The 23,886-nt window shown below is 37.0% G+C and overlaps 1 protein-coding gene across 4 annotated transcripts in view; it reads left to right on the top strand.

Moving 5' to 3' along the window:
- LOC145690362 (cilia- and flagella-associated protein 44) overlaps positions 1 to 23,886 on the top strand; it is a 253,414-nt gene that overhangs the window by 93,777 nt on the left and 135,751 nt on the right. For 3 of the 4 annotated variants that reach the window (XM_081765184.1, XM_081765186.1, XM_081765187.1), the window contains 2 exons: positions 5,049 to 5,233; positions 19,068 to 19,313. In XM_081765184.1, coding sequence (XP_081621310.1) covers positions 5,049 to 5,233; positions 19,068 to 19,313 — 431 coding nt within the window. The remainder of the gene's footprint in view (positions 1 to 5,048; positions 5,234 to 19,067; positions 19,314 to 23,886) is intronic. The other variant, XM_081765185.1, reaches the window with a different exon arrangement.

Raw genomic sequence — 23,886 nt, 5'->3', positions numbered from 1 at the left:
AACTCGTCCTTCATGAATTCTTTGAATCACTGAAACACTGTTGTTCGAGGTAATGCACTTTAACCTCCATTGTATGCATATACACAGCACGTTGTGAGGCGAAATGGAAGCAGTGTCTAAAACACAGCGGATTACTCCCAACCTACCGATACGACAATGCTGCCACCTAGTGAGAGTATACAAGAAATACAACTCTTTCAAGTATCAACCGTGCCGGCATTCGGCAACAAAGGAAACTGTGGTACAATAATCAGTCTCAGTCTTTGTTGGTCAGCCGTCGTACATTATATTGAAATTTCTAATAAAATTCTAATAGGTAGATAGATTTGTCCAATTTATTTTCTTAGTCTTGAAAATGCTAATTATACAATCACTTAATTTTTACCATCAAAATTTCTTATCGATTTGTATACTGTATATCTATTTAGCACTTTTCGTTCTTTAGGTTTAATATTATTAATTTTTAATATCACATATCTCCTTAGTTCATTGTCATAAACATTTTTAAGCAGATCATATAAAGCACTTTTTCCTAAAGTTTGGTAATGGAATTATCTTTAAGTTTTCGTACATGTGTTCCTTGATGTTGTAGTTTTATTGGTTGTGATATTTCATCTTCATATTTTTTGATAAGATTGATTAGCTCAGCCTTTCTTAGTTTCGTACATTCTTTGATTTTCTTTTCTTTACAAAGCTTTTTAAATTCAATTAAGGTATGATTACTTAAATTTTTCATCATCATCTTGTTTTTCACTTTGATCGTTTTATTTGATTTCATTTTTTCACATATTTTGAATATTATTAATAAGATTTATTTTATAGATTTTTTTCACTATTTCAATTTTATAGTAAATCTTCTTTCATAATTTCAGTTTTTTTTAAATAAAAACATGTAAGTTTACATAATTTTATATATAATAATACAAGTTAAGATATTAATAGTAAAATCTGTTTATTTCACTTTTCAATTGAAAAAAATGACCTTTTAAATTCTGTCCATTGATACTGTTAATTTCAAAAATACCTTGTGTATTGTATTGCACATTTTTCATAATTACATAGAAATCACTTGTCTGAATAAATTTCTTTTGAAATTCCATTCTAACAGCTCATTTTTTACTAGGAGAATTTTAAGTTTTTTCATTTTTATAGGTTCATTTTCTAATAAAAGAAGAAGATGAATACGATATCCATTCTCTAAACTTCCATATTTCACGAACAGTTTGTGTTTTTTTCATGTTTTAAAACATTTGCTTCATCTGCATTATATTAACAACGTGAAGGGTAAGGGAAAAAAAGGAGGAATGTCACAAAACTGCATTTTCGAGAAAACGACGTTTTTATATTTTAAACCGCGTAAAAAAGAATAGGGTAGTCAAGCCTTTTGCCCCTTTTTACATGGACATTTTTAAATCTACGCATGCATAGCATATACAGTCAAATAGTACCAAGAGTCACCAACAGATAGGACAAAGGACCCGATAAAGCACATACATGGACATTCCTTGTTTTTTTCCCCCTTACCCTTCATATAACGTCAACATCCAAATGTTAACGTATCAAGGTACGAACGTTGTAACATCAACAAAAATTACAAAATATATTTTAACAAGGAAGAATTAATAACGGAATGAAAAGCATTAGAACATGATTATAACAGAAAAAGGGAAAATAAAACTAAGAATAGCTGATTTAGAAAATATTAGGTTTAAGTTTAGATCTAAGTGTATATATATATAAAATCGTTTTTAATGGAGGTGTCTGTGAAAGCTTATGAATTTAATTATCCACAAATAATACACTTTTTCATTTATTATATAGAAAAAAATTAGTCTGAAAAACCTCATAATCATTCAAAGTTTAATCTAATTTAATAATAGAAAATTTAGCCCAGTATTTTTGGTAGAATGTGTTTATGTAATTTCTACATATATAAATACTTGGAAAATGGGGAGTACACCACAACCACCGTTAATATATCAACTACAATCATTCACGTTCATTAACAATTCGTTTTCTTTAGCCTGCAGAGCATGACTGTGGAACGTAAAACTACAGATTTCAATTTATTTCATTTTGCTTTTCTGAGGCAATTAGCATTCTAAATGTAATATAAGTATCAACTTGAAGGTAGTCATATGTTTGTAAAAATTAAAGTTGACTCCCGTCACGGAGCGACATAACTCGTGAAACTTTTTTTTTTTTTTTTTTTTAATCTTGTGTTGTCAAAGCTTGTAAAAAATAATTGTTGTTTCTATTCACACTAGGTTTTATATTGAAGTTAAGCGAATCCTCATTTGGTACTTCAAAGATGAACAAAAGGAGATTTTAGTATTTAGAAATCCATTTTATTTCCCCTTACAAACATACGATGGCCTTTCGGAAAGCAACTTCCGATTGGTTTAAAAAGGAAACACCAAAGTAAATAAGAATAATTTATTATATACATCTGAAAAAACTACTTCTTTGCTCTATTTTTCAACATAGTTTCCATAAACATTCAAGCACTTATCATATCTCTGATCTCTGCACTAGCTTAGAAATTCCATCAGCATAAAAATCTCCCACCTGTGCCTTGGGCCATAGTACTTCGTGTAGCCTAACCTCTGTGTCATATAACACAATCCTGGAAATTTGTGGAAATTCGTTGGAAAGCTCGAGATTGTAAAACGTCGATTTTCACGAACTTTCCCATTAATTTTCTGAACGAGTTCATCAGTGACCACTGTTGGCCTGCCACTCCTCTCTTCGTCATGAATGTTTGTTCGTCCACTTTAAAATAAACGAGCCCATTCACGAACAACTTCTTCACTCATCACACTTGGTCCATTCACGGCAAAAAGTTCCCGATCACAGCTGCTGCCGAATATCGTTTCGCCGTAAGAAGACGTATAACGGCTCGCACCTCACATTTGGCGGGGTTTTCTATTGCATCACACATTTTGAGATGCTACAAAAGTGGGACTAGTGCGCAGACAACCTTCACTCTATCACGGCTGGATGCAGACTGATCTACCGCGCACGTCTGTGCAAAGATGGTAGTGCTGCCTCCACTGCTTCACGCACAGTGACCAATCGGAGGTTACTTTCCGAAAGCACCTCGTAATTTTCGAAAATGCTGAAACATTTATTGTCTTGTTTTCAATGAAGTATTTATATGCCGAGTTTCATCTCTCTAATTATAGGAATTCTTGAGATATTCAATTCTTGCCAGAGAATTCGAGTTTTCCTTAGAATACGTTTTTAAAAGAATCCTTTCTTATCCTTTGCTTTCGGAACAAGAGAAGTATTCTGTCCAAATTTCATGTAGTCGTATGGCCTGAGCGCTGATGAATCACTCTTTTTTTCTTTCTTTTATATACCAACCATTTTTAAAAAATCTTTTCATCAAGGTAGGCTTTTTTTTTTTTTTTTTTTTTTTGAACAATCGTATTTGACGATCTTGATAAGTCCTAGTGAGCAACTAGTTCTTTTGTCTCACCAATAGAGACAGAACAAAACAAACAGGTATGTGATTCACATAATAAACTACTTTATTGAGCTTGTTAGACTACACGGTAGGTAGAAATCTAATTTCTACTACTTGATTATATATTTGCAATATACCTAAGATATTTTTGTTATTCAAATGAGTACAAAGAGTACATATATAGTTAATAATTCTGTAGAAATCAAACAATCAGTCTTTCTGTTACTTCTTCGCATAATGAGACCTCTGAGAAAATTTAGCACTAAAATGTGTGCATAAATTCCTATAGTAAAACTAATGTTTACTATGACTTCCAGAGTAAAATTATCCTTCGTGCCATACTTGAAATATTTTATAAATACATTGTAAAATTTCTGCTGGTAGAGCTAGGATGATAAAATCAGAGTCCGGGATCGACTACCACTACTGGTTTATTTATAAAAATTCTCCAATAACAACAGTATTTACAGAAATACTTTTAGTTCAATTTTCTCTATTGTGTAGAAATTAAGTTGCCCAAGACTGCGCGGTCGTGGACAGGATTTCTACAGAAGCCCGAAGCAGGCTTAGCAAAGTGGCGTGGGAATCCCCAATGCTCCTCACCAAGCAGTGAGGGGAATAAAAGTCATGGAAACCCGAATCAGGCTAAGCAACTAAGGTTGTTGGGATCCCGACAGAGCCCCGAAGCAAGCTAAGCCAGTCGCGCAGCAGATTAGAGGCTTTGAGCTTGGGTTCTCCTAGTGCCCAATGCAAGCAAGAGGAGAGAGACCAGAAGATTGGTGCCTGTTCGGTGGTTGCTGTCCAATATGTAGCCGTTCCGGCGGTGGTGGCGCTACTGTTGCCATGTCGTCATGTGACTTGTAGGAGGTGCTGGTGATCTGTCGTCTGCTTATTGTATTAGTCTCAAATGTTGCGTAGTATTCCGACGTGTACATGTTGTGATGTTTACAAACAGGTTCACGTGGTACATTACAATATAAAATATAGAAGAATCCATTAATATGATTAAAATTTCAAACTACTTCATACATTTTATATTTTCGCAAAATATCCAGTTTTTGAGTGGGTAAATTGAGAAAGAGTAAATACCCATTTTTTATTTACCTACCAACTGGGTATTTACCCGACTTACATCACTAGCCCAGACTCATATTCAAGAGCTTGTGAATCTAGATTTCTCCATAAACTTTTTGCTGTTGTGTAAACCTCTAAACAATGTTCGACGGAAATAACTCCAACATTAAAAACTTGAACTCTTGCCGTCTCTATGTTTCGTATTGTCCCATACCTATATTACTGTCTATGAGTCTGAATGGTACATCATTAAATTCTAGGATATAGTACTTTAAAATTGCATTTTTTCATGTGAGTTGGTTATCAATTGATCAATTGCTAATGATATCGGTAGTCTACGGAGTGATGAATACGTTTAGTTTTCGATTATTCCAAAAAACCTCTTGCATAGATTTGATAGTATGTGTATCAAATACTTATGCTTAATTTTTACATTCAATTGAACTTAAAGGACAATAACTTCCTTGTTTAACTTCTAAGATCACAAATATCTTCTTACTTTGAGGAATGGATGGTTGGGTCCGATTGTGGAATTTTCTCGCAATTGACCAAGCAGATCCTCCTGGTGATGAGAAGTTATTTCTACTTGACCCAGTAGCTGAAATCCAAATAGCTGGCCCAGACTGTGCAATTATGTCTATGATAAAAAGATATCCAGATGATGTAGATGATATAATGTGGTATGTTCAGGTATGATGTGATTTACCTTTCAAGAAAAAAAATGAATATATATATAGATATAGATATAGATATATAGATATATAGATATATATGTAGATAGATAGATATTTAAAATTTAAAAAATGTGTTGGCTTGCACTGTCCATAAATATACACTGAAATGCCAAAAGTCATGGAATACCTACCTAGTAACGTTTAGAACCTCCAGGGGCCGCAGTGACTCAGTGTTAGAGCGTTCACCTCTGGTGCTTGGGGTCCCGGGTTCGATCCCAGCCCTCGCCAAGTGAACTTTGTGGTGGACAAACACCGTGTGCGTGTGTTTCCTCGGGGTTCTCCTGTTTCCTCTCACTTTCTTCATTCCACCATTTCATTCATTACTCATCATCATCGTCTCCTTTAGCCTAACCGGCATAACCGTGGGACGTTAAACTCAAAGATTTCATTTCATTTTTCATTTTTAGAACCTCCTCGAGCGCAGCGAAGTGCAATAACTCGAGGTGACAGGGACGCGACAAGTCGCTGGTCTTTCACTGAAGGGATATGCAGCCTCGATTGCCGTCCACAATTCAGTGTTTTTTCAGGTGGAGAATCCTGAGCACGAGTGGTCCGTTTAATGGAATCCTACCTCTGCTTCATGTTCGGAGATCTAGGAACCCCAGTCATGCATTCGAACTGTCCAGAATGCTCATCAAATCAGTCGCGCTACCTTTGCAGCCCGGTTGTCACTGGAGAATCCCTCATTGTTGGAAAGGTATATGAAATCCATAAAGGGCTGGAGATGGTCACCAAGCAGTTAAAGATAGCAAGAACTGGCCAATATCCGGTTCAAGCGGACCAGAGGACCCACATCATGTCTTGTAAACACATCCGAAACTATTGCAGAGCCACCACCGTATTGAAGAATGTCTTCTTGACAATTTGAGTTCATGCCCTCGTGGGGTCTGCACCACACCCGAACCCTACCGTTTATGCGTTCCAACTGAGGACGTAACTCATCTGACCACATTACACGTTGCCAATCATCTAAGGCCCAATCCATGTATTCTCAAGCCCACGTGAGTCGCCGCTGGGGATTGTGAGCAGTTAGTAGCGCCACTCGTGGTTGCAGCTGCGATACCTAATGAAGATCAAATTGCGCTACACTGGCCTCTGGCACACGTTGCTGGGACACCCTTCATTAATTTGTGCTGTCAGCTTATACGCTGTTTTTTCTCTCTTTACGCGGACGAATATACCATACGTCCCCGGTCATGTTCATTCAGCACATGTGGCCTGCTTCTTCGTTGTCTGCTTCTTCGCCATTTTTCCACGATTTTTCCGAGACGTCAATTAGTTCCTTACTGCTATTTCATGACGTCTGCCACTTAAGTGTATATATATAGAATAAATTTAATGAAAACTTAGTAAACGTTGAAAAATTACTTTTAAAATAAGTTCTTATATATAATTACATACTATTATATAATCATACATATTGATATGAATATAATTTTTCAACTTTTCTTTCGTTATTTCTTGTCATACTACGGGGGTCATTTCATTAGTCGTAACAACTGTGCTAGGCTGGCCAGAAATGCTGCAGCAATGAAAATCCATTGTACGCATTTGAAGCCTAGAGGAATGTTACCAACAGATGACACCCGGGCACAGGAACTAACGGTCAAGGGAATCGATGTGCGTGCTTGATCACGCTTTTGATATAAATTAGCTGAAATGGTATTCTTCGCACGGGAAATATACGTTTATGGAACTATTTGGGAAACGTTAATTGCTGTAGAGTAAAAACGGTATTAGATAATGAGAAACTGTTTTCTGCAACCAATTGTGCGTCCCAAGAATATATTCCATCTCTACTCTAACCTCTCTACTATCACTTCAGAAAATATCTACTATCACTTGACAGTGCTAGTTGTTATATGTCGTCGTTCTAAAATATATGTAGCCTTTTGCACACGAGATGGCGTTAATGTCCCAAATTTCAAGATATATATGAGTTGTAGTGGGTCAAGTGTAACGTTATTTGAGAACTGACAGTTGAGGTTAGTAGATGTGCAAAAAGTGGTGGATAATCAGACGTAAGATATTGTGCCGTGAAGATAAGTGAATTTTTTTTTGCAAAATTGCGTTACATTTTACACTTTTAATTCGATGAAAGTGCAAATGCTACCCAGTTCTGTGAAGAAATGTGTGCAATTATAAGCAAAATACGTTATAAAAACAACATCCAAAAAATAAAATAAAATAAAATGGTTCAGTGCTTTCTTCTGGAAATTTCGATATCCAAGACGCTCCTCGCAGTGGGCAACCAATCAGAACAAAGGTGAATGATATTCTGGCAAAAGCCGAGCAAGACAAGCACGTAAGCAGTCATGACACCGCCAACTTTCATCATTAAATAGTGTTGTGTTAACCTATTAGAGGAAAGCTGGCTACACAAAGAAGTGCCACATGATCTGACTCAAAAACATTTACTTGATCGAATTTCCAATAGCATAACGTAACCAGCTCGAGCCATTTCTGAAGCGGATGATCACAAGTGATAAAATATGGATAATTTATGTCAACAATGTAAAACAAAAAAGATCGTGGCTGAACCGAGGAGAAGCACTATAATCTGGTAAAGTCAACAGTGATACCCAAGGAAGTTATGCTATACATTTGGTGAGACTGAAAGAACATCGTGCACCAGGAGCTGCCTCCGCCAAGCAGACCGATAGACTCGGGCTTGTGTTAACCGACAACTAGCTTAAGTACACGTAGCAATTCAAAAGAAACGGCCGAAACTGAGCAGCAGAATGGTATGTCGTATACAACGCTGACAACATCAAACCACATACATCTTGACCAGATTCGTCTGAAATTGAGAGAACTTATCTGGAAGGTTTTAATGCATCTACCGGACCTGGCACCGTCATACTATCATTCATTTCGGTCTCTGCAGAACTCCGTGAATTGTAAAAATTTAGTTTCAAAAGAGGCCTGTAAAAACCATTGTCACAATTTTTGAGCCAGAAACAAGTTTTATAGCGACTGGATGATAGCGTTGCCGGAATAATGGCAGAAGACCACCGAACAAAATAGTATATACGCGTATGTGGTTTCATAATGTTATTTTCAAATCACAGTAAAGATATTCTCCATTTTGACCAACAAAGGCTCAATACTTTTTAGACAACCCGGTATAATGGAGCTAATCGACAAAAAAGCAAGTTGGTTGGAGAAGAAATTCTATTCCTGGACTGTGCAAGTAAAAACAAAACGAGGAACGGGAGAAAAGTTTTCCCCTCCCTTAACCTAACAGGTATATTAAACTGAAAAGCTTCCGGACAGTATTTAAGCAGACATCTAGGTAAAGATGAAAAGATTAGCTTAGTGCAGGGATAGAAGAACACTCAAGATAATTATGATATACACAAGCACATGTATTGAATAGAAAAAATACAAGGGTAGTGATTATTATTATTATTATTATTATTATTATTATTATTATTATTATTATTATTATTATTATTATTATTATTATTATTATTATTATTATTATATTAATCTTCGGAGATTTTAATATATCTAAAATAGATTGATTAAATAAAGAGCCCTTACCAGGAACACACTATTACTCTAAAGTCAGGTTTCAGTTATTGCCAACTTTTTTGGATAATACGAATCTAAGTGTTGAACCAGTCATCTTAGATTCCAGCTTGTGTTTATACTGTATACTACTACACTGGTCCTTAATGAAGCGGTCGGCTATGTGTTGGAATGCCACGTCCATTTCTAAAGAGATAAGAGCTGATACAGAGATTTTTATTATTATTTCAATTTCAGTAAGTACCGGTACTCTCGATTGCGTGTTGTTTGATGTTTCCTTACGGTGTACAACAGTAGTCCAATTTAGCGACTCAGTAAACCTAGTTTAGATTCAATGACTTTCTTAGTGCGTATACTTTTCACTGGATGCACATGCGCTCTAGACATTTCCAAATGCACATGCAATTTATTTAGTTCAGCATTATTAATTCTGCGTATGTTTCTTGGTAAAATATCACTTTTGTATTATAATATGCATTGAAAATAATTATTCGCAAAGTTGAATTCAGGAAATGAAGTGCGTCTTACATATAGGTAAATACGGTCAATACATTTATTATTATATTCTAAAAATATCTAAAAGATCTCACTTTTTATATATCCTTGTATATGTTTTATTTCATTAAAGAATTTAGTGACATCAAATCTACATTGCAACAAATAAAAGCTGTGTCTGATGAAGGTGAAGTTACTTTTCCGAAACTGTAACGGTATTATTTATTAGATTATATATGCTTTGGTCAGAATTTGTCTTTTATTTTATACAAGAAGCTCCAAAACTAGAAGGAGTGGTATTCAAACAAAAACTTATTTTCAGATGTTCACCATTTTGTATACCGACAGAAACCTAGCAAGATTAAACCCTGAAAAGTTAATATTCTATTTCCATTTCTATAGATTTTCAATTGTTCGAAGTTTCCAATAATAATAATAATAATAATAATAATAATAATAATAATAATAATAATAATAATAATAATAATAATAATAATAATAATAATAAATGGAAATATTTTTAGTGGAATGGAATGGCATGGAATTTGATGTTAAGGTACCAGAAGATTTGTGCATGTGTAATCCTGGTTAGGATTTTAAATTGCCTTACTTTAGTTTTCACTCTTCCTTGTGAAGTGTTTTCTTTAAAGTAATTATTTCTTTTTCATGTACTGACTTTCTTTCTTTCTTTCTTTTCATCTGTGGACGCTAGTTAAGTGTTGACGAAGTACCTGAGGGGCATTTGAAATGTTTTAGTGTGAGATAATTTAGATCATGTATTTGGTTTGTTTGAATAACAAGATACCTGGTGTGTTCAAAAAGAAACCGATCTTTTGAAATTGCACACCAACCGGCAGAGGAAGCGCGCTGCGGCTTCTGAGTGCACCTAGAGGCAGATTTAGACAACAAATTGCCATTTGCCGCGTTTCGCTATGACCGTTATTTGGTGAACTATAGCCACAGAAGTGAGCACATGCACAAGCTGTTCGTCAGATTAATAATACAGTGACATTTAAAGGGCTTCAAGAATAAGGCATGTGAGTGAAAGTTTGCTACAAACTTGGGAAAACATTTACAGAGACACTTCAATTGCTTTTCAATTCATTCAGGGTCTTCTTGTTTAAAAAAAAAAAGTACGCATGAGTAGGTCAAAGATCAAGGTGAAGTTGGTTGTGTTTTTTGATTGGAAAGGCATCGTGCATCATGAATTTGTATCACGTGGTTAGATGGTAAACAAACAGTTGTACCAGAACATTTTAGCGCGGTTGAGGGATGATGTACGCAGGAAGAGACCTGAATTATAGGAAAAACAGATTTGGATGGTGCACTGTGCCAATGCACCTACTCACATTTTGCTCCTCATCCACAGTTGTCTCTCAAAATACCAGACTCTCGTTGTGACCCATCCACCCAATTCTCCGTACCTAGCCCCAACATACTTCCTGTTTCTCAAACTTAAAGTCACTTAGAAAGGACGTCGTTTCCAAACCATAGAAGAGATTCAGGACAGGGCGACAAGAGACATGTGCACCCCCCCCCAAAAAAAAAGTAGCATTCCAGGAGGCTTTCCAAAAATGACAGAAACGTTGGCAACGGTGTATTGACAGCAGAGGAGACTACTTTGAGCAGGACAGTACTTAAAATATTGTACAATGAGCAACAAAGAAGTTACAGCAGAAGTTCGGTTTCTTTTTGAATACATGAGCTCCCTCGTGGCTAAGCGGTTAGCGTACGCGCCTTTGACGTGGGAGACCCGGGTTCGATTCCCGGCGGAAGCTCATGTGGTTCTGATTCCATGTTAATCAGTAGGTCCACGTCTCATATAGCCTCGCTGCTGAACGGGACGTAAAACTCAAAATCAATTCAACTCTTTTTGAATACACCTCGTAAGTAGTGGTCGTACGGGAACAAAATACATGTTTTCAAATGGAGGATGTCATGTTCATTAATCTTCCACATAATTACTTCGACGGTCAAGGCAAGTGCAATGCAAAGATCCCAAAAAAGGAAGGAAGGACAATTATTGACCCATGTTGTCGCAACATCATGCACTTCGTATTCTGTTTTCAGGTGTGTTCCTCCAAGATGGCGCTTCAGGGAATCAAACAACTGGAAGTTACTAGGGGCTAGGTAGGGACTGTAGGGTAGGTGGTCTAGCATCTTCCAGTCGTAACACTGCAGATAGTCATTGGTCATATTTGCCTGTGGACGAGCATTGTCGTGAAAAAGAATAATACCGTCTGATAGTAGTTCCTGTCGATTCCTTTGAATGGCATTGCGTAATGAACCGAGAGTGTAGCAATACCTGTTGGCATTCACAGTTTCGTCAATGAGATCAAAAAGTCCATGAACAGTTCATCTCTATAGTCTCAGAAGACTGACTGGTTTTGTGCTGGGATGCAGTACTCCTCAACTTCTTGGAAGGAGATGACGATTAATGTTTGTTTCTATGTGAGTGATGACCGGTGATGATTAGGGTCGTGAAGTAAATCAATGTCTATTTCAAAAAATCATGCCACTCTACAATATAACGATGGAGATGGGTCATAGTGATGGCCCATTCGCATCACCTTTTGGTCTTCAGATGGCAATTTCGACACCCATGTTATTATTTTTTTTCTGTAGGTCAATACCTCATGCATTACGTAATAGGCGCGTTCTACAGAAATATTTACTTCCTCGGCTATATTCCACACTCCTTGGTTCAGCCCTCCTTGATCAGTCCCTCAATCAGCACAGCAACATCCTACCCAAACGATGTGAAATTTGTCGTACACATCAGTCCTTCCTTCTTCAAATGATTTGCACAACGTCTACACCTCCGCAAGAGACATCATTGTATTTCCATACACACACTGCAATTGTTCATGGATTTCAGTGGTGCATTGGCAGTGAAGAAATCGGATCATAATACGATCTCCTTTTGTTCATGTTTCCAATATTGTGGGCATTTTGACACTGCTTCCCAGACATACACAGGACAGGTGGTGCCACGATAGTATGGCTGTGATGTCATGCACTAATACGTACACCACGAATGGAATAAATATGGATTTTCAAATGCCAAAGGCAGCTCAACCTACCTTTTTTTTAAAAAAAAAAAAAACAAAGCAAATATAAAGGTAACCAAGAAAGTTCTGTCGTTTTTTGTGTGTATGTATGTGTGTGTGTAGGTCTGTGCTCAATTGACCTTCACACCGCGAGTTGAATGCGAATAGAAATAAGGCGAAGGTCAGTTCTTGGTGTGGGGTATATTCAACATACTACCAGGTTGTGGCAGTTCCGTTACACATGAACTTGCCTAAGGACAGAATAAACATGGGACTCCACAGAGCGTCAAACGCGAGGGTGAACGAGGGCGAGGGCCAACTGCTACTGCGAGGGCGAGGGGGAGTGAGGTCGAAGTAAAATGAACATCTATGGCTCACAGTATAAGGCTAGACTTGTTGCGCAGGGGTTTTATCAAGTCTTGGGGGAAGACTATGATGAGGTTTTCGCACCGGTTATTAAACAAACCACTTTGCGTGTGTTACTTACTGTAGCAGAAAAAAGAAATATGGAAAAGAAACATTATGATATAAAGACAGCTTTTTTGTATGGCGACTTACAAGAAAAAATTTACATGAAACAACCTGAAGGTTTTGAGCAACTAGGTAAAGAAAACTTTGTATGTAAGTTGAAGAAGAGCATATATGGTCTTAAACAGGCTGCTCGATCTTGGAATAAAAAGGTAAATGATTTCCTCGTAAATAATGGGTTCAGGAGGGGGTGTTAATATATGTTGATGATGTAGTCATAGCTTGTACCGATAGTAGGATTATTGATGAAACACAGCAGTTGCTTCTAAAAGAGTTTCAGATTCATTGTCTTGGCGATTTGAGCAGATACTTAGGGCTCGAAATCAGCAGAAATGTTGATGGATATTTTGTGATTTCGCAAGAAAGTTATATCGATAAAGTGCTAAAAAGATTTAGGCTAGAAAATGCGAAAACGTCAAAACTTCCATTAAATCCTGGTTACATTAGAAATGTCTCATGTGTAGAATCATTAAGTAAAGTTGGGGCAAGTTTGTATCAAAAGGCTATTGGCGCATTACTGTATATAAGCAATAATAGTAGATCAGATATTGCTGCCAGTGTTTCCATATTAAGTAGAAAAACTAATAATCCTCAACAAGATTGGGTTGAAGTAAAAAGAACTCTCAGATACTTGAAGGGGACCAAATGTTACAAATTGCAGTTGGGTAATAAGAAAGAATGTAACAGCAAAATAATAGGGTTTGTAGATGCAAATTGGGCAGGCGATTTAACGACAGAAAATCAAGCAGTGGTTATATTTTTAAATATGCCGGAGGTATTATTAGTTGGGCAAGTCGTAAACAGTCATGTGTTACCTTGTCATCTACTGAAGCAGAATATGTTGCAATGTCTGAAGCTTGTCAGGAGGCAAAATGGCTTAAAAATCTGTTGAGTGATTTGCATGAAAGCTTTCGTGAACCGATTGTAATTAATGAGGATAATCAAAGCTGTTTAAAACTAATAAGTAATGACAAAATAAATCCCAGAACCAAACACATAGATAAAATTTCATTTTATTCGTGATTTGGAATGTAAAATAGAGGTAAAATTTCAATATTGTCCAACTGATGTAATGATAGCTGATATGTTAACAAAACCACTCCAAGGCGTAAAAATAAAACAGTTTTGTACAATGTTGAATTTGTGTTAAAATCAAAATTGCAACATTGAGGAGGGGATATGTTGGTATTGTAAGTTGGCTTTTTCGAAATACATGTTATGGCAACAGTGTTGTGAGTAGTAGAAGTTTGTATTCTGTGATCGCTATTGTACTTGCACTTGACTTGCACAAAATTATGGTTATTAATAAAGATTCTGTGGTTTAATTCTTGCGTGTCATTACACAGATCAGAACAAAAGGAAACCTATAATTTTAGTTTCTACTGTAAATTTTTTATCATAAGCGGACAGCTTTACATAGTAGTGGATTGTTACTTTTAAAACTTACCTGTTCATAAAATCAGTAAAATAAACAAACAAAAAAAAAAAAAAATATCTTATTATGTTTAAAGATGTTGGATAATGCAACTTAAATTTCGTATAAATTTTCATTGATTAGAATATACAATTAATTTACAAAAAACTAAAAAAAAAAAAAGGAAAAAAGAAAAGAAATTATACATTACCTCAAATCCAATACTATTATTGTACAACATATTTAATGTTTTTCGGAACACGGTACTAAGTGATAGAACAACCCCTCTGATGCATAAAATCAGTTATTCGATCCCGACTCGTGACAAGTACACAGCAAGGATGTTATGTTCGCGATAATTTTCAAAAGAATACATGTTTTATAAATTAGAAACAATGTTCTATATATGTGATGGATTTATAAATTATTTCTACTACAAAATTTTACTTTTAAAAGTTCTTTTCTCTTCTTATAACATTTTTCAGTCTGGTTAGTTTTAATGACACTGGTAACTACACCCTTCTCAATAGCTTAAATTTACCGTACCTTTGAAAATAAGAAAGATAAAAAACAGATACAGAGGCCGCCATAAGTATTCGAATACTTTACATTGTATGTATTATAAACAACGTAGTAATATTTATTTAGCAGTGTTGAGTTTGTATGCATATAAATGTTACCATTGTGTTTCTCCGAAACTATATTTAAAATATCATAATGCACGTATTTTGCACACAATCTATAGGGCCTACTGTATTTATCCTGCGATCCCACTTATAGGACGACATAAGTTTTGTAATGTACCCAAACAAGTAGACACATGACTGCCCCCACCAAGTGAATGCTTTATGCCCCCACTACACAGTCGTTGTATTCATGCTGTGCCTCGCAACAGCAGCTCGCAATTGTGGTGTACAGTTAATCACTCATGGGGCATAAAGGTAAGGAGATAACGTTGGAAGAGAAAAATGTGATATTAATCTGTACAAACAACACAAATCCCTCTCCGAAATTGCCAGTGCAGTCAACAGAAGCAAAATCACGATCTTCTGCATTATTCAGCGCTTCAAACAGACTAATAGTGTTGTGAATAAGCCGAGATATGCCGCTACTTCTAAGCATACTACTAGAGACAGGAGGCAAACAAGCAGAATCCGACATCTGAGAGCAGAGAAAACCTTGAACAATATTCTGGCACTGGTACACACAAGAACAGTTGAACGGGTTTTAGATAGTTCCGGTTACAATGCCCGTGTTCCTAAGAGAAAACCGTATGTCAATCGTGTGAATCGGAAAAAGCGTTTAGAATTTGCTAACTAGTATGAGGAAAGCCAACAGAATTTCAGGATCACGTTCTCTGGTCGGATGAGAACAAATTCTGCTTATGCAAGGGTGATAGACTTGTTACAGTGTGGAGGCTACCAAATACAACTAGGAACATGGTAGCTACAATGAAACATGGAGGCAACACTGTGATGGTATGGAATTGTATGGCTTCATCAGGCTTTGGGAACCTGGTGTGCATATATGGGATCATGGACAAGTTTGAATACAAGAAGATTCTTGAAAATAATCTTAAAAAGAGTGCATAGAGGCTAGGATTGGGAAGTGATTATTACTTCCATCAGGACAATAATCTAAAGTATACTGCGGAAATTGTGAAACTTTGGATCGTGTACAACACTATCCACACTTTGAAGACACCGCCCCAATCGCCAGATTTAAATTCTATAGAGAACGTCTAGCATGAGCTCGAATATCGTGTTAGGAAACATCACATTAGAAGTAAGGACCATCTGAAAGAACTTCTTCAGTGTGAAGAAATATGGACTCTGCAATAACCGCAAAACAGGACAGTGAATGTTTAAAAAACTATCGCAGTAATGCAAAGAAAGGGGATGATAACTAAATACTAGCTGTTCCCTGTTCGAATATTGATGTCCAGATGTAAACAAACTATTTTCGTTCTTTCTGGTAGTGGAAATAAGTATCTGTTGCTTTTCAAGAGTTTATGTGTTTAGTAGATGACTCTATTTTCTACCAGTTGTTTTTATGTCTGCTTTCTTTGCATACCTATAGAAATGATAAATCTAGTAAATATGTTTATGTTTGAATACTTATGTGGACCTCTGTACTTCGTGTTGATTTATGTATTATGTGGACCTGTTGTACTAAGTCAGTAATGTGAAACAATGAGAAAATTTAGCTTATATTCAATAATATTTTAAAATGTTTTTGGAACTATAGCTTTGTTCATGGACAGAAATATTAACTGTTCAGCATGCTCAGCGGTAAGAGTATTGGTATACACAAATATTTTCTCGCTAATTTTGTTAATTTGACAGATGGTAGGAATGAAATGAAATCTTTGAGTTTTACGTCCCACGGTTATGGCGGCAAGGCTAAAGGAGATGGTGATGATGAGAGATGAATGAAATGGTAGAATGAAAAAAGTGGGAGGAAACGAGAGAACCCCGAGGAAACCCACGCACACGGTGTTTGTCCACCACAAAGTTCACTTGGCGGGGGCTGGGATCGAACCCGGGACCCCAAGCACCAGAGGTGAAAGCTCTATCACTGAGCCACCGCGGCCCCCGATGGTAGGAATAATTATTCAACCAAAGGAGTAGCTCTTGCTCCAAATCTGCATCCCCAAGGCTTAGGTATCGGTTTAATTCTTTTATTTGACTGTCTTCTTTAACGTTCCTGTCACCAAATTTCCATCGTTTTAGGCAACTGCCAAATCTTTTAGTACCAACAGTCCCTCGATCATCTTTTTTAGGATTTCTTCCTGGAATATGTCTCAACTTATTCAGTATTATACCTTTTGTCACCTCAGTATTTTCACCCAAATTATCTTCTTTAAACCTGGAATCTAAGAAAGTACAAATTTTCAACAAAATTCTGTTTTCTTCGTCCTCCTCGAATCGAGGTTTCAGCGGAGATAGAATGTCCATGGTCATGCTTCTTTCAACTTCTTTGAGTGCTGTTTCTAACATCTGTTCACTATCTTCTTCTTCAGTCAGAGAGTCATATAGCGAAAAATGTGTTTCCTGCGTATTTCATTTTGCTATAACTCGTAATTTGTCTAAGTTTCCGAAGTTTCCTGTAGCTCAAGGGCTTTGTTCACTCCAATATTCAAAGTATGATTGAAACAGCTCAAGTGTTGGAAGTCGTTTAATTCAACAATGGCTTTTACAATGTTGGCACCATTCTCTGTTATAAACAAACATTTCAGGTGGTATTTCTATACTAACATATCTATACTAAAATTTAAAGCCTCTAATAGATTTGATTTCGGAAAATCGGAATTCCGGAATCTCGGAACACGATCCAAAATTTCGGAAGATCAGAATTCCTGAATCCGGAACACGATACAAAATTTTGGAAGATCAGAGTTCTGGAACCTCAAACTTCATCAAAAATTTCGGAAGATCGGAATTCCGAAAACTCGAAACACAGTCCTCAGTTTCGGAAGATTGGAATTCCGGGATCTTGGAGTTCCGAAAGCACGAAATTCCGAAAAATTCCGGACTTATCGATATTTCCGAATTCCGGAATTGAAATCGCAATTCCGAACACCCCTGCAACACATGTCCAAAATGAAGATCTTCAAGCAGCAATCGAGGCGAACGGTAACTACGCATGTGAGGAACTGGGACTACAATTCAGTGTGAGAGGAGAAACTATTTGGCAGCACCTCCATTAACTTTGAAGTTGGGACCGTAGATCCCACATTATTTGACTCCGGGCCAGAAGGCAACGCGAGCAGATACCTGTGTTTCTTTGCTGTCTCTTCTGAGGAAGGAGTCATTTCTGGAAAGGGTGTTGACATGTGATGAGAAGTGGGTCCTGTACGAAGCTCCACGGTGCAGTCATCATTGATTAGATCCTATGAACCAGTTCCAAAACAGCCGAAACCACCACAGAAGAAGGCCCTCCTGTATGTTTGGTAGATTGCTCGCGGTATTGTGCATCGGAAACTGCTACCAGCTTGTCAGAGCATCAATGCAACTGTGTACTGTCACCAGTTGAGCCGTGTTCAAGAAAAACTCTAAACTCTGGAGCCAGCACTTCTGAATCGCAAATTGGTCATTCTGTTACAGGACAACGCTATGTCCCACGTGACTAGGATGACCCGGGACACAATTCTACGCCTTGAATGGGAAACACTATTGCATCCGCTATACTTCCCGGACATTGTACCGTCCGATTATCACCTGTTCTATTCCTTAGACAATCACCTTCGAGGACGCCAGTTCAAATCCCAAGTAGAGGTGGCAAATGCACTTGATACCTTTTTCTTTACTGCCCACCAAGTTCTACCGCGATGAAATCCATGGCCTTCCAAAACGTTGGCAGAAGATCATTAGGTGACATATCGATGTTCGAAGGTGGTGGGTGAAAAAACAATTAATTATTCCTTTTCTTAAGAGGTGAGAGATGGACAACTATGGGAATGACGGGGTTCACAAAAAGAAAGAAGAAAAGAGTGCGTGGTATAAACATTTCCACAACGGTCAGAGAAACTGATTCCATACGTCTGTGGGAACCCTGTATATCAAAAAATGAAGTCGTAATTGAGATCCTATATACTGAAAGATGGTAAATTTGAAATATAATGAAGGGGACATTTGAAACCTACCTAGGTAGTTCTTACATTAGTGTTATCATATTGTAAATATCTTGTGTATTGTGTCACAACTTACTGTATTATAACCTACTTGTTATTTACATGTTATGTTTGTTTTTAATCTATTTTAATCTAGGATTCCAATGGAGCCATTTGGAGAGGTTTCCTGGAATTCGATCCCAGACGCAGAAAACCGGCTGAGTTACTGCGCGTGAGTCATGCTGGGGAAGTTGTTGATTTGGTTAGTTGTCCAGGGAGCAATTTCATAGCTTCTATTGGAAAGCGAGGGAAGATGTATATTTATGATTACGTTAAGAAGCATATCGTTCTCACGAAAATCTTCTCTTGCGATTGTACTGCAATACTGTGGCTTCCTTTGCAAGTTAGTAAAAAATTTACCAATTTTATATGTTTTGTCTCTTAAGATTATTATTGCAAACTACAATGTGCGTGAATGCAAGGATAAACAAAATATTTAAAATCTGATTTAATTAAAAAGTATGCAATGCCTTTAGCTTCAGTTGTTCTGTATGTTTTAATATGTAATAATGGGCTCTAAATGTTGAAGCATGTCCAATGCATAATCATATGTAGGGTGATTCAAAAAATCCGTAACAGGGCCTTAACTCAGCTCTGAGTGCACAGAAATCTTTGTTACAAAAAACGTTAATACCAAAGTGCATATGCGGAAACAAACGGTGCAATTTTCGAAAACATTGGTGTCTCGGGAATATCTCTATTGGGGGGCAGCCAACTTCAAAATGTCAAATAGATACGGAGCGGATTTTACTTGCGTTGAAAGAACCGCTAAATATTGGACCACTTTCATAGGCAATAGTTCATGGCAGTTGGTATCGTCTGGCTGCTACAGAACCTGAATTCTTAAAAAAGAAAAAAAAAAAAAGTAATGAACTCATGGGATGAAACAGCTACTGTAGTATGCATCACCAGCTCGTGTTGACGTCGAGACATATGATTAAAGTAAATTCGGAGACAGCATTGGCTGCTAGACATTGGTAGGATGTAATGAAATGGAAGAGAAATGCGTAGAATAGCGCGTTTGTGGACGAAGCAGGGAACTCCAAAGTAACGAAGTTAATGATGAGGTACGGAAACGTCAAGGGCCTAAATTTCTCAGCAATTGCTTAGTCTTAATGAGAGAAAAACGTAGGAAAAGTCAGTAGAGCGATCTCATCGCGTTCGGGTGAACCTGGGATCGATCCCAACAGACGACCATCCCGTGTGATGTTTGTCCGGGGGGTTCCACGGTCATACCAAGTGAATACCAGAAGGGCGCCTTGAATCTCATACCCTGGCGAACCCATTCCGACGCTTTTTCCGTACAAAATCACGGTCTAGCCAAAGATAGCCCAGAGCCACCAATGAAGTCGATACTCGACGTATCCTGTGTACATCTAATATGAAATATCTTACAAATCCAGGAGCATGTTCTGTGGGCCGCTTCATCCTTGTTTCGAACAGCACACTTATTAAACTGTACCAATAGTTGTGTATTGGTACTATTCTAGATCCAGTAGCTAACAATTATATTGTCTTTCTTAATACATATTATGTCTGGCTTCGGACATACGATTGCTGTTATGTCATACAGAGAGCAGAAGGAGCAATAAAGCATCCAGAACATGCAACAGAGTCCTAGAGTGAGTAACCTGTGCGGAGAGCTAAAGTGGTCCTTATGCTGGACAAGGTGTGTTGAATTGAGTTCAGCTGCCCCCATGTATTACAAGCTCGTAAATTGACGTGGACTGCTGTTCCACACTGATTTAGAGCGCTTGTATGGAGCTGATGGTTAAGTAATTTTATGAGGAAGTGTCGTTATCAAATAATAACATTCATGCCTGTACTAACTTGGAGGCATTCCAAGTGCTAATGATTTTAGGAGAATGTCGATAAAATTATAGGACTACAGCTCGATTAACATTGCATAGAACGACAAGCTACTTCCTGCAATCTGTCTGCAGCACGATTGCTGCAGACTGGAAACATTCGTCGAAGCTATGGTGTCTGGAGAGGAATCGTACAAAATGAAAACGTTGTCATTGATGTACTTGCAGCTATTGCAGTGAATCCACATATCTTCGCGACTGATCGCACGAGAGTGTGGTGTCGGTGAAAGTAGTATATTACATTCTGTGAAAATACAATTTTCGTCCGTACGATCTCTCTCTGCATCAGAAACTAAGTGCTGCCGGCCGCAATTTATGGCTTTTGTTCTGCAACAAATTGCGAGAACATCCGAATTTCATAGTCTTCATTTTATGGACTGATGAAACACACTGCAGTAATGATAACGTGAATCTCCACAATGCACATTACTAATCAGCGGAGAATCCTCACTGGATGCGAGAAGTCAATCAGCAACGATGATTGAGCATTAATGTGTGGGGTGGCATTCTGGGGACTCAAGTTATTGCACTATGCTTTTTTGGTGGTCATTTAATAGGGGCAATCTTTCGTGACTTTTAGCGACACCATCTACATCCGCTGCTGGAAACTGTATCTCTCCATATACGTCAGACGATGTGATTTCAATTAGATGGCTGTCCAGCACATAATGCTGTCATCTGTAGGGGAGAGTTAAATGTTCTGTTTCCGCAACGCTAGATCAGGAGAGATACCAATCCACAGTTTCCTCCGAGGTCTCCCGACGTTACTTGTATGAACTTGCTTTTTTGAGGTCGAATTAAAGACCTTGTTTATGACAATAGACCAAGTGCAGTTCACAACATGAAACAACGCATGACAACCGCGTTCAGGAATATCAACATAGCTGAGCTTGAAGCTGTTGCTCTTAATTAAGTACAGGGAATACGCTGTTCGTTTACATCATTTTGAGCTTTTGAGCATTTGTGAAACAAAGGCTGCATCGAATTATGCTCCTCAGAATATAAGACGGTGCTTTAGCTATGTACTAATCTTTCTGAAATTGGTCTATTGCAAATAATCAGATTCATGCCCCCCATGTTTTGCTCAACCCTTTGGTAACAGCAGATTCGTTGCTATTTTTCTTCGTTTCGACCAATTGTTTCATATTTGGTTTTGGTCTAAATATGAAATCCTACTATCCACTATCTCATTATTTTGCTTTTATCCACTAAGCTTCTGTAGCTGCCATTCGATACCAACTGTCATGAACTATTGCCTATGAAAGTTGTCCAATATTTAGCGCTTCTTTCAACGCAAGCAAAATCCTCCTCTCTTTCTATTTGACATTTTGTAGTTGGCCGCTCTCCAATAAAGATATTCCCGAGACGCCATTGGTTTTGGAAATTGCACAGTTTGTTTCCGCATATGCACTTTTGTACTTTGCTTTTGTTTCAAACAATTATTTGTTATTTCTTTTGAGTTGCAGCATGCGGAAATCCTTGCACTTACCTATTAATGAGCTCATGTAACTGCCAAAAGGTAAGAGATATGGAAAAGTATTTCCTCTCATAGTTCAAAATGTAGCAGTTGTTTCAATAGGAGCAAAATCAACCTCTGTTTCTATTTGCAATTTTGAAGTTGTCCCGCCGTAGAAATATTCCTGAGGAGCCTCTGATTTCAGAAGCAACACCACGTAAATTCAGCACATACACTTTGGTATTAACATTTTTTGTTCCAAAAATTTATGTGCACTATGAGCTGATTCAAGGCCCTGTTATGAATTTCGTGAATCACCCTATATATATATATATATATATATATATATATATATATAGATATATAGATATAGATATATATAGATATATATATATATAGATATAGATATATAGATATAGATATATAGATATATCGTCGTCTGAGATTCAGCACCACGTATCTCCAATTTTGCCGGATTTGAGTTTTTGATACCATTAGAATCAGTATAGGATGGCGCACAACGTGGTTAAGTAGTACACCTATATCACGACAAATGGCCCTGTTATTTTTTCAAAGTAATACCGTGTATAATGAAGCTGAAGCTAGTTTGCAAACAGTTTTTTGTCTCTCCTGTAAAATTGGTGAAATGTTACTTACGCGGTATATGTATTCCCGCGAACTGAAGTGCAGAAAGGCATTTGGAAGAGGTATGGTAATCTGATAATTTCTCGTATTATTTCATACACTTAAGGTTTAATAGGATGTTGGTTTCGTGAAAGCTGGGAAGGAAATCAATTGGCCTTCTTGTCTTTCTCCAGATCGTTGCCTGTCGTATAGATACTATATTTTAGTAATTGATTACTGTTTCTCCATGATCATAATCAATCAAAGTACCCATGACAAAATGTAGGTTAATAGCACAATGAAAACCGCAAACAAATGTATTTACTTGTGGATGCTGTAGGATACATACAGTACACTGAGTATAATGGATACAGTCGTGTTTGGCGAATTATTTATTGCATAATTTCAGAGTGTTCGGGAATTTCTTCAGTAACTCTTAAACCTTATTATACTAGACACATTTTTGGGATTTTTCTTACTGTAAAATTTTCAAGAATTAATAAAACATAAATTATTAGGAAATATTTGCAATCCATTATGTGTAAACAAGTGCTGAAATAATAGCAAGTTTTTATCCTTTCCCTTCAACTCATGTGCCACAGCATACTACGAATAGTAATCTTAATTCCCGACACACGAATTTTTAAAAACTCTTTTTTGAGTAACTTAATTGCGGATTAAGTATCTTGTTTAGAGTCTGTTAAGATTACTTAAGAAATATAAATTTTATTATTAAAAAAAAGAAAAAAAAAAGTAATCGGATTATTAATATTTTGCCAGCTGGCATTCTTAGAAGTTACAGAGTGCAAAGCATAACGATAGTCATAATTGTGATAGAATAGGAACAAACATATTGTTACGTGTAATGGTTAGAAGAAAATAAAGTATTTATAATTGATTGCTTAGCTTATGTTTATCAATAAAATTATCTGTTACACTATCTTAAACTTGAATGTGATTGCTGTGCA

The sequence above is a fragment of the Thermobia domestica genome, chromosome 7, assembly GCF_964235325.1.
Source record: "Thermobia domestica chromosome 7, izTheDome1.hap1.1, whole genome shotgun sequence".
NCBI classification, from domain to species: Eukaryota; Metazoa; Arthropoda; class Insecta; order Zygentoma; family Lepismatidae; genus Thermobia; species Thermobia domestica.
This window is presented reverse-complemented; position numbering and strand designations above follow the sequence as displayed.